The 11016-nt window shown below is 42.6% G+C and overlaps 1 protein-coding gene across 1 annotated transcript in view; it reads right to left on the bottom strand.

The window, feature by feature from the left end:
- Nucleotides 1–5976: 5976 nt before the first annotated feature.
- pth2 (parathyroid hormone 2) overlaps nucleotides 5977–11016 on the bottom strand; it is a 5423-nt gene continuing 383 nt past the window's right edge. Inside the window, exons 2-3 of the mRNA XM_043680109.1 lie at nucleotides 7670–7779; nucleotides 5977–6454 (exon numbers count right to left, since the gene is read on the bottom strand). Of these exons, the coding sequence (XP_043536044.1) occupies nucleotides 5986–6454; nucleotides 7670–7776 (576 nt within the window). The 5' untranslated portion in view covers nucleotides 7777–7779 and the 3' untranslated portion in view covers nucleotides 5977–5985. The remainder of the gene's footprint in view (nucleotides 6455–7669; nucleotides 7780–11016) is intronic.

Raw genomic sequence — 11016 nt, 5'->3', positions numbered from 1 at the left:
GTTCTGCAACAGACACTTCTAGCCCTGAAATGGTTAACAACAGCCAAGCGAGCTGCTGCAGGCGATTGCATGACTGCTGGAGCTTGTAAGGGATATGCATAATGTTAATTAAATCTTGGAGCCTGTAAATACCAGCCAGTATCAATTGCCCCATCGAAACTCGGGATTAATAAAGAAACCGATCGGAATCTTAACTGTCAGACAAGTGTGAATTGCTCTATCGGAACCTGTAACTATTGAGTGTGAATGGCTCTATTTAAGTCTAAAGTTGGTAAGTGTAATTGTCAATTTAGTTAAACTGAAACTATTGAAAATGGCTAGCCTGTCAGATGCATAGTAATTCCTTGAAACAATGAACTATTGAATACGGGATTGGAACCGCTCCCGGGGATGGCTGAGTCATTGTCAAGCACAGCAGGAGCTGGACAGGCACTTCGATGCGGCCAATAGGAGGACGGATCCCCAGCGCGCGCAGATGAATGGACCAATGGGGAAGGCGAACTGACCGGGGACTCCAGGCAGCGCGAGGTATAATTGTGTCAAGTTTGAACGAGAAGGGAGAACACCTTCTCCAACGAATGCATGCTTGTAGATTCGTTGTACCAGTTAAGATTCTGTGAATAAACTGCTGTCTGCGTCTAACCATAGTTGCCAGTGTGAGTCTCTCCTTCCGAAAGAACACGCAAAGACGGGACCCCCGGGTCCGTCTTAACACATATCAGCCATGATTGGTTGGAGTATACTCAATTGGCCGAATGGCTTAAATCTACTCCCATATATTATGGTCTTATGAAGAGAATTCTATTCATTGGTGGGTTGATGTGATCCTGAATGCATTACTTGAAAGGAATGGTAAATTAGTCAATTTTAAAGGGAATTGCATGATGTTATATTGTATTCTAGATTTGGATAGGATCCATTTAGATAGTTCTGTCAAAAGATTGGGGTGCACATAACAGGCTAAATGGCCTTCTGAGCTGTACAATTCTATATTTCAAAAGAAGAACCCAAGATGACCCATTCATGCAGATGAAATTGAACAACTTGGCCAATCTATCATCTCCCTTTCACTAAACCTTGATTAATCCTTGCCTTCCCAAATGGTAATTAATTCTGTCCCTTCGAATTGTTTCCATTAGTTTCCTTAACAATGTTAGACTCACTGATTTGTCACTTCCTGGTTTATCCCTACCACTCTTCTTGAATAATGTACCATATTACCTGCTTTCAAGTGCTCTGGCATCTCTGTCATGACCAAAGAGAATTTGAAAATTAATGTCAGATCCTTTGCATTCTTGGGCACTGTCTATACCTGGCAATCTATCCAGTTTCATGGCTACTGCTCCCTACCAAGTTTAATGTGTTCAACAATATCACAGTCCCCCAGACAGAATGCTAGGCACACATTGTCCTTCTCTATTGTGAATACAGATGCAAAATTCTCTGAAGCAGTTGGCTTTATGAAGAAAACAAATTGTCCAAATGGGCTTTTTTTGAAAGCAGAGGGATTAAGTATGAGATGTTTCAGAGTTTAGTTCTCAGATGTTCTTGCACAAACCGTCATCACTATTTACACACTAATTACTCAGGAAATGCAATCTTAAGAAGTTCTTTTGATCAGTCTTTCAAATGAACAACTAGGTTCATCCAGAACTGATGTAGAGAGTTTTCTTTTCAGAAATGGGATAGATCAACTGAGATCATCTTGTTCATTGCAGGTTTCCTTATAACTTAAAAACAAAGCAAAGAACTATGGATGATGGAAATCTGAATCAAAGACAGAAATTGCTGGAGAAACTCAGCAGCATCTGTTGAGAGAAGGGTCAGATCTAAAGAATAGTCACCAGACTAGAAACATTAACTCTGTTTTGTCTCCATAGATGCTGCCAAACCTGCTGAGTTTCCAGGAATTCCTGTTTTTGTTCCCATTAACCCAGCTTGTTCTTAACAATTATCTTCTAACTCATCTTAATAAAGCAAGAATTTCTCCATGCCAGCCATTGTCCAAAAAATCCCCAGCAGAGTTTATAAAGAAGCAAGCAGTTATTACTCGACATGAGATCACTAGAAAGTCTAGAAACCTAAGTCCTCCTAGCAATAATAAAGTCTTTGTAAGGATATAAGTTAGTCCTTAACAGACTCAGACATAACTTAAGGCAAACCTTGGCTTGATATTCATGGAGGAGAAAGTGAGGTCTGCAGATGCTGGAGATCAGAGCTGGAGATGTGTTGCTGGAAAAGCGCAGCAGGTCAGGCAGCATCCAGGGAACAGGAGAATCGACGTTTCGGGCATAAGCCCTTCTTCAGGACCCAAATATTCAACTACATTGTGTCACCTGGAGTCATAAACTCCCAAAATCATGAGGGTAGAATTTTGAATCCCTCACCGTATACTGCGTGGTCCCTCAGTTTTGTAAGGATGCTAATGGCATGCTTACATGCACTGGAAGCAGGGGGAACAAATTATGACAACAAACAACTTTTCATGCTGAGTTAATGCATCTTCTGACAACTTGGATTGTGTAGATAGTTACCACCTTCACATAAGCATTCACAGTTACACCCCCAAGCAAGCTGTGGGTTCTGCTTTGCTCTTTACAGTTATGGCAGTTTTGATCTGCAAGAGAAACAGAAGATTTGTCAACAAGTGTGTAACATTGTGTGCCTGAATAGCTAGAGGTCCATGAGGGTAGTAAGAGTTGAGTGTGGAATTGGTATCATTGGTAAATATATGAGAAATGGCATCTTTGGTCTAAGTCCTAAATGCCAGGGACTGCTGGTGGGTGAGTGATGTGAGTGTAGTGCATTGAGCAGCTTAAGGAGGATGTTGAAGATACATTCACTAACATTGACTACCTACTGAGGTATCTGACCATGTGGCATTGCTGCCCAGAGTCTGGGGCCAGACTCTTGGAATTGATGACCATTCTCAGGATGTTTCTTGAGAGCTTCCTAACTCTCCCTCCTCATGTTAACATCTTGGGCTATGGTGTGAAGTACTACATCCAACAACCTCGGGGACCTCTCTCTGAACTGGTGCACATTTGCCTTCAGTCAGCAATAGTGTAATGACTGCAACTCCCCTTGAAGAATGACAGGCTGCCTTAAAGAAATGTAAGGGGAGTTGTCTGTCTCAATTGAACCAGAGTGAGTTATTTGCAAACTGATCGGTTTAAAAATCACCTCTTCCCTGAGGCATCCCAGACCACCTTGTCTCAAATTTATGTATCGCCTGTCACTATACTACAACAGGCAGTAATACCATGCATGGAAATGATCACTGGTAACTATAAGTCTGAGGAACACCCATGCTCCACTTTCAATCACTGCTCTCATCACCACTGCTCTCAGTGCTCCAGAACCCACACAGCGCATCACTCCATTCATCATGCTGGTCAAGCCCATCTCCTCACTCCATCCCCTGCCCAACCTGGGAAATGTTTAACAGCGATGGAACAGGACAGTGAGCCAGGGTAAGGCAGTGAGACAGCAAGACCAGAGTGGGCAAGTGTTGAATTAGGATTGTGTGAATACCACAATCCAGAATTTTAAATGATTTTTTAAAAAACATGATCCTATTCTATGACAGAAGCACTTCACAGCATTGTTACTATTGATGTCCCAGACACTGTGACTATGTGGGCAGTGAGTGCCTCACTACACCTGCAATCTCCCACCTCTTGAATTACTCAAGTACTGCAAACCCACAATGTAATTTTCTGAAATAAAGCTCTCTAGTTTGCATTGGAATTAATAAACAGTTAATGATTTGATTGTTCCTTGAAGGAGACTGAGATAGTCCTTTTGGATTCAAAGAGTGTGTTGCTGGAAAAGCACAGCTGGTCAGGCAGTATCCGAGGAGCAGGAGAATCAATGTTACGAGCATCAATTCTTCATCAGGAACGAGGGGGTGGCCTGAGGGGCCTGAGAGTTAAATGGAAGGGGGTGGGGCTGGGGCTGGGGGGAAGGTAGCTGAGAAAGCAAAAAGTAGATGAAGGTGGAAGGTGATGGTGATAGGTCGGAGTGGAGGGTGGAGCGGCTAGATGGGAAGGAAGATGGACAGATAGGACAGGTCAAGAGGGTGGTGCCGAGTTGGAAGGTTGGAAGTGGGATAAGGTGTGGGGGAGGGGAAATGAGGAAACTGGTGGTCCTTTTGTATTGTCAGGTCATACTGCTCCATGTTCCTCCTTTTCCAACCACATTCGTTCACTCCCAGAAGGTACAGGATGAGTGGGTCTCTGGATTGCTGAATAGGAGCTGCAGCTCACAGCAAATATCGACAGAAAAATAAACAATGTTTCTTCTGGCTTTTAATTGCAGAGGAAAAAACAGTTTTGACCTTTCCAGGGATCCATTGCTTCTGCCAAAGAGTCATCTCCAATCTGTTCAGTGATCTGGAGACAATCACATAACTGTTGGCAGCCAGCAGGCCTTTGTCATCGATAAATGCTCACTAGTCCATAGACCAATCTGCTACTTATTGCCAGTCCCCTGGCTCCAGCTCATCTGCAATCTATGGCAATGGGTTCTACATATTCACCACCCTCTGGCGAAAAAAAGTCCTCCCTTTTTCAGACTTTATCAGACATCTTTGTCCACTTTCCTCGCCTGTCGCAGTCCTTCTGCAGCCTCTCCTCTTCCTCAACACTATCTGTCCCTCCACTTCTTTTTGTGTCATCTGCAAACAGAACAATAATGCTCTCAGTTCCTACATTCAGATCATTGAACATCATGTATAATGTGAATAGTTGTGGTCCCAACACGACACTTGTGGAACCAGCTGTCATCCTGAAAAAGACCCTTTTATCCCTACTTTCTGCCTTCTGCCAGCCAGCCAATCCTCCATCCAAGGTATTGACCTTGCCCCTAACATCTTGGCCTGTTCAGTACTATGTCAAAGGCCTTCTGGAAATCCAAATAGATCACATCCCATTGCCTCTCCTTTGTCTAACTTTCTCATTACCTCCTCAAAGAATTCTATCAGATTTGACAGGCATGACCTCTCCTTGAAGAAGCCATGCTAACTCTGCCCTATTTACCATACATGTTCAAGTACTCCGCAATCTCATCCTTTAAAATGGATTCTAAAATTGTACCAGTGACTGAGGTCAGGCTAACCAGCCTATACTTTCCTGTCTTCTGCTTCCCTCCCTTCTTAAACAGAGGTGTTACATTAGCCATTTTCAAATCCTCTGGAACCCTCTCTGATTCTAGTGTTTCCTGAAAGATCATCTACAATCTTCTCAGCTTTCTCCTTTGGAACTCTGGGATATAGTCCATCTTGTCCAAGTGATTTATCAACCTTCTGCCTTTCAGCTTCCCTAGCATCTTCTCCTTTGTGATGGCCACTGTCTTACCTTTGTCCCCTGATTGTCTTGAAGTTCTGGTATGCTGTTGCTGGAGTGTTCCACTATGAAACTCCATTGTCCCCATCTGTCTTCTGTACTGTTTGAGTCCCCAATGTTCCTATCAATGTAAACTATTTGACCCTAGCCACTGTATCATAGCCTTTCTCATGTTCAGCAGAACTTTATCTTCTCCATAATAAGGAGAACAATGCTCACTTTTACCAGTGTCTTCGTTCCTGCTACTAAGTGCTGTAAATCAGCTCAGCTTCCAAAGTCACCTACTAGTGCTGTAAATCAGCTCAGCTTCCAAAGTCATCTACTAGTGCTGTAAATCAGCTCAGCTTCCAAAGTCACCGAAATGTAGCTTCTGGAACCCCAAACTGCTTAATCTCAATACCTCTGACTACTGTCTCACTCCCTGATTTAATTCAAGGGCTAGAATTGCACCTTTGATTTCAATGAAAACAATGTTGCTGCCAATGTTTAAAATAAGTGTTTTCCTGGAAGCAATGTTTGAAAACATAAAACTTACAAGTTTATGGTGTCTTTGAAGAGAGCTTTATTGCAGTTTGACAATGAATTACATTTCTGAATTTGAAACACTCACGAACACCAATATTCATAAATTGTATTGCATTTACTTTTTATTAATCACAAGTTGCCTCATTACAGCATTTAGCCATTTCTGCCTTTGCATCGCAGTCAGCAACTTGCTCTTTTCTCTAAAAGCAACATCATCAGCCACAACAAAACTTCTCTTCACTTCTTCATTGGTGCTTGGTTCCAGCCAATCAGACGACCAGCTTTTTCCCAAGGTAATGCTGGTCAGACCTGTACTGTCTGCAGGTTCTGTGTTTGGTTGACCATCATGATTTTTGAAATGCAGTGGGAATCTACCACGTTGCCTTAAAACTGGAATCCACCAGATCCCAGAATTCTTTCTCAGGAGTCCTTTAAGTGTGGGAACTGATGACATCATCTCAATGCCCCAATCATGCAAAGGGCCAGATGGATCCCAACCTGGAGGAAGCTGCAAGATATTCTCCACTTGTTCAACTCCTCTTGGTGCCGGCAAATTTCCAGTTTTCCAGGACCTAGACAGTGAACTACAATAAAACAAAACAATGTCACATCAAGGCATCCAAACATACATTTGGATTTCTAGGCTGTAACTTAATCTCAGATGGGATCATATTAAATATTAAGTAATCAGGGTGCCAATTTGTCATCAGGGTCATGTGTACTTCCCCATTTCTCACTGAATTCATAATCCAGTCCAATTCATTTAACCCCACCTCCTCCCCGCCCCATCCCCAAATCTCAGCTTCACCTATGCCTCCAATAAGAGGCTAAACTATTCATCAATCTGTAGTCAATTCCAGAAACATCTGAGGAAAATGTCTCTCAGATTGCTTCAACGTAATCAGACACAATCTAAAAGGTTCTAGTGTTGGTTGTTGTCCAAAATATTTTCTCCCCTCACCATACTTTTATAGTTCTCAAAACTATATCCTCACCACAACATCCAGAACCTTCCTTCCCCTGTTCAGGAATGTGAAATTTTGAGCCAACTCCATCCTCAGGTCCATTGTTTCTGTTCAATTCTATCATCACAAACAGCCCCCTCACTCATCTTGGGATTTGGGTCAAAATTGGGAGTGCTGTCTCACAGGCAAGGTAATACCGCTGTATCATACCTTACACAGGATGTTGAAGACTCCTTGATCACCATCCCTGTGTATGTCCTGTCCCAAAGGCAGGATAAACGTGCCACAAATGACAGTAGAAAGGTATACAACATGGATAGACTGACTCTGGGAGACCTGAACCTGGTCATTTCTCATGACATCAGGTAAAATATGTGCTGATTACTACCTAGTGCCCTTCCTCCACTCTCTTTGACTAACAGGATGTGAAAGGTAAAAAGAGGTAAAAAGGGCTTTTGCCCGAAATGTCGATTTCGAAGCTTTTCGGATGCTGCCTGAATTGCTGTGCTCTTCCAGCACCACTGATCCAGTAACAGGATGTGATGCATTTTGAGAAATTCATTCTTTGTATAAAACATCCAAATTCCTCAAATTCATTCCTCATATTGACAGTGTAACAGATGTCATAGACTGGTGTATCTCTGGGGTCGACATTGATCCTGTATTTACTGATTAGCAACTCATCAAAAACCAATTTCATTCCCACTGCCGTCATAAATACAAACTTACGCCCTAGAAGCAGGCAGAAACTGTTCAGTACCTAGACAAAGGACACTACTTATACTGAAAGGAAACTATGTAAGTAACAGTAAATTGTCTGACTGGGTGTTTTACCTTTGTGTGTGTTTGAGCAAAGGAGGAACAGTTCCTAAGCAAGGAGCCAGGACGTAGCTCAGGATCAGTCCTAACAGTAGCGCTCGACTATTGGCTGGAGGCTCCATATCCTGAAGAGAAGAAACATAAAGTAACCCTCACCCAAACAATATATCTGTATTGACCCCCTTCTTTATGTGAAACATTTGACCACACACACACACACTAACAAACATTCAGATACTATCATAGTCACATACCCAAACACTCAGAGTTACAAACACATTTTCAGACACAAACAGGTACTGATGGAGATTTCATCTTCTCCAGGAGGGTAAGGGATGGGCTACAAATGCTTGCCTGGCCTGTGATGCCCAGATCCTTGGGAAAGATGAGAACAACACCCAGACATGGGCACAGAGAAAAAGACCAGACACCCAAACAGTCATACACATAGATGAAACATCATGATACAGAGCTACATGAAACCTAGAAGGTCTAGCAGCAAAGCAGTAATGCTCCTGGAATGTAAAGATTGAGATTAATCCTGTGGAGACATGAGTTCCAATGGCTTCTGGAATTAAAATCCAGTGCCAGTAATCATAAAATGGTTACAGAGGCTATTTGGTCTATTGTGTGACCATTCCTGAAGAAGGGCCTGTGCCCGAAACGTCGAATCTCCTGTTCCCTGGATGCTGCCTGACCTGCTGTGCTGTTCCAGCAATAAAGTTTCAACTTTGATCTCCAGCATCTGCAGACCTCACTTTCTCCTATTGTGTGTGTGCCTGCCCTTTCAAGTGATTCATTTTGGAAGGTCAAATTTGAGTGCAGAGTACAGGGTCAAAGGCAGGATTCTTGGCAGTGTGGAGGAACAGTGGGATCTTGGGATCCATATCCATAGATCCCTCAAAATTATTACCCAAGTTAATAGGGTTGTTAAAAAGGCATACTGTGTTGGCATTCATGAGCAGGGAGATTGGGGGGTTTAAGAGCAGCGAGGTTATACTGCATCTCTGTACAGCCTGATTAGACCACCCATGGGCAGGATGCGGAAGGTTTAGAGAGAGTGCAGAGGGGATTTACCAGGACGCTATCTAGACTGGAGGACATATCTTATGCATAAAGATTGAGGGAAATAAGAATTTTCTCATTGGAACGAAAAAGTGTGAAAGGCAACATGATAGAGGTGTACAAGATGATGAGAGGTATAAATAGAGTGGATAGCCAGAGACTTTTTCCAGGGCAGAAATGTCTATCATGGGGTGGCATAATTTTAAGATGATTGGAGGAAGGTTTAGGGGAGATATGACACGGTGGCACAGTGGTTAGCACTGCTGCCTCACAGCGTCAGAGACCTGGGTTCATATTCCCACCTCAGGTGACTGTCTGTGTGGAGTTTGCACATTCTCCCCAAGTCTGTGTGGGTGTGCTCCGGTTTCCTCCCACGGTCCAAAAATGTTCAGGTTGAGTGAATTGGCCATGCTAAATTGCCTGTAGTGTTAGGTGAAGGGGTAAATGTAGGGGAATGGGTCTGGGTGGGTTGCTCTTTGGAGGGTCGGTGTGGACTTGTTGGGCTGAAGGGCCTGTTTCCATACTGTAATTTCTAATTTTAAAAATAATTATGTCAGAGGTAGGTTCTTTACACAGAGAGTGGTGGATGCTTGTAATGCACTGCTAGCAGTGGTAATAGATTCAGATACATTAGTAAGACATTTAAGTGACACTTGTATAGGCACATGGAAGATAGCACAATGAAGAGTGTGTAGGTTAGTCTGATTTTAGAGTAGGATAAAAGGCCAGCACAGCATCAAGGGCTGAAGGGCCTGTCCTATGCTGTATTGTACTATGAAACAATTCATCTAATTCCTTTTCCACATATTTCTGCAGACTTTTTTCTCGATGGTGAAATTACTGATTGCTTCATTAATGTTGTTTAGGGAAGGAACTTGATCCTTCATTTCCGATTTGGGACTCTGGACCCAGAGATGTACGGGTTTCAAAACTGATTTCTGAAAGAGCCTGACAAGCTAATCTGCTGTATTCAACCACCATAAAAGCATCAAGAAAGAATAAAGCCAGACAAGCCACATGTATCCGCTAAAGCAGCAGAAATAGTAAAGGATCATCAGGTACGGTTGATCTTCGACGTCCTCCTCACTGACATCTGGGGACTTTTTCCAAAATTGGGAGAGCTATCCCACAGAATGGTCAAGCAATATTCTAATATTGTGACATTTATTGAACCTGAACCATTACAGAACATGTCCCAGACTCCTCTATTGTCTCCTGCATATTTCTGTCCCACAGCAATAGGTTAACTCTTAACTGCCCTTGAAATAGTCAAGCAAACTATTCAGTTCAATAGGAGCCAAACCTGGGCAACAAATGCTGGCTTTGTCACATCCCATTTAAGAATAGTCAAAGAGATAGCGTTGACATCTTTCTAGAATCTTCTGAACTGTCAAGTCCCAGTAGTTGAAGTAACATGGACACACCCGAACCTTTTTCTGCTCTGGTGAGTGCAACTTGAGGCCTTTGTATTTTAAGTTCATTCCTGTGAGTAATCTTCAGAGGCACTAGGTCACAACAGATCAATATTTCTTACTATCCTAAAGTTATGATTGATTTCACAAGAAATCTTAACATTCCCTTTCAATTTTTTCTAAAATCAATTATAGATTCCGCAGGCATTCTAAAGGCAGAACAAATTTTCCTCATGTTTACAGCTCCTGGGGCAAATCCCTAATAATGTCAATGAACTTCAGCTTGAATTTCTCTCTTCTGTAGAATGGATCACACAGGCCTGTTGAGGTGTTTATCTGGAATTCGGAGTCTTACTTTGAACTAAATGTTTATTTTAAAACTGTCTTGTAAAGGTCGCATTTACAACAAACCCAACTGATTGATTTACAATGGGAATTCTAAAATGCCTCAGGAAACAAACAGACTCTTGAAATTTAATAGATGTCACCAGCCCAATCCATTTTTATTGGGTTTTTTAGCAGCATTTTCCAATAGCTGGCATTGATTGTGAACTGTAAAAAAACCCTGCCTCAATTTTTTTTCCTACCAGCCAACCCCGTGGAAATTGCCAATGATTCATTTCCCTAAAAATGCCCCAGGGCAGAACAAGTAACTCCAGACTAATCTGTAGAATATGAGTCAAACCCACTCAGAGACTGATACAGAGATAATTTCAAACGAAAAAGCTTTGTCATTAGATGGCTTTATGGGAAGGGGGTTGGAAATCAGGTTTGAATGTAACAGGTGGCAATCATGAGTTTGAGAGGGGGAGAGGGGATCAGGGGTCTGAGAGGGGGAGACGAGATCAGGGGTCTGAGAGGGGGAGAGGGGATCAGGGGTCTGAG

This window comes from Chiloscyllium plagiosum, chromosome 40 (assembly GCF_004010195.1).
Source record: "Chiloscyllium plagiosum isolate BGI_BamShark_2017 chromosome 40, ASM401019v2, whole genome shotgun sequence".
Lineage (NCBI taxonomy): Eukaryota > Metazoa > Chordata > Chondrichthyes > Orectolobiformes > Hemiscylliidae > Chiloscyllium > Chiloscyllium plagiosum.
Note: the sequence above shows the minus strand (reverse complement) of the source record. Positions and strands in the feature narration are given on the sequence as shown.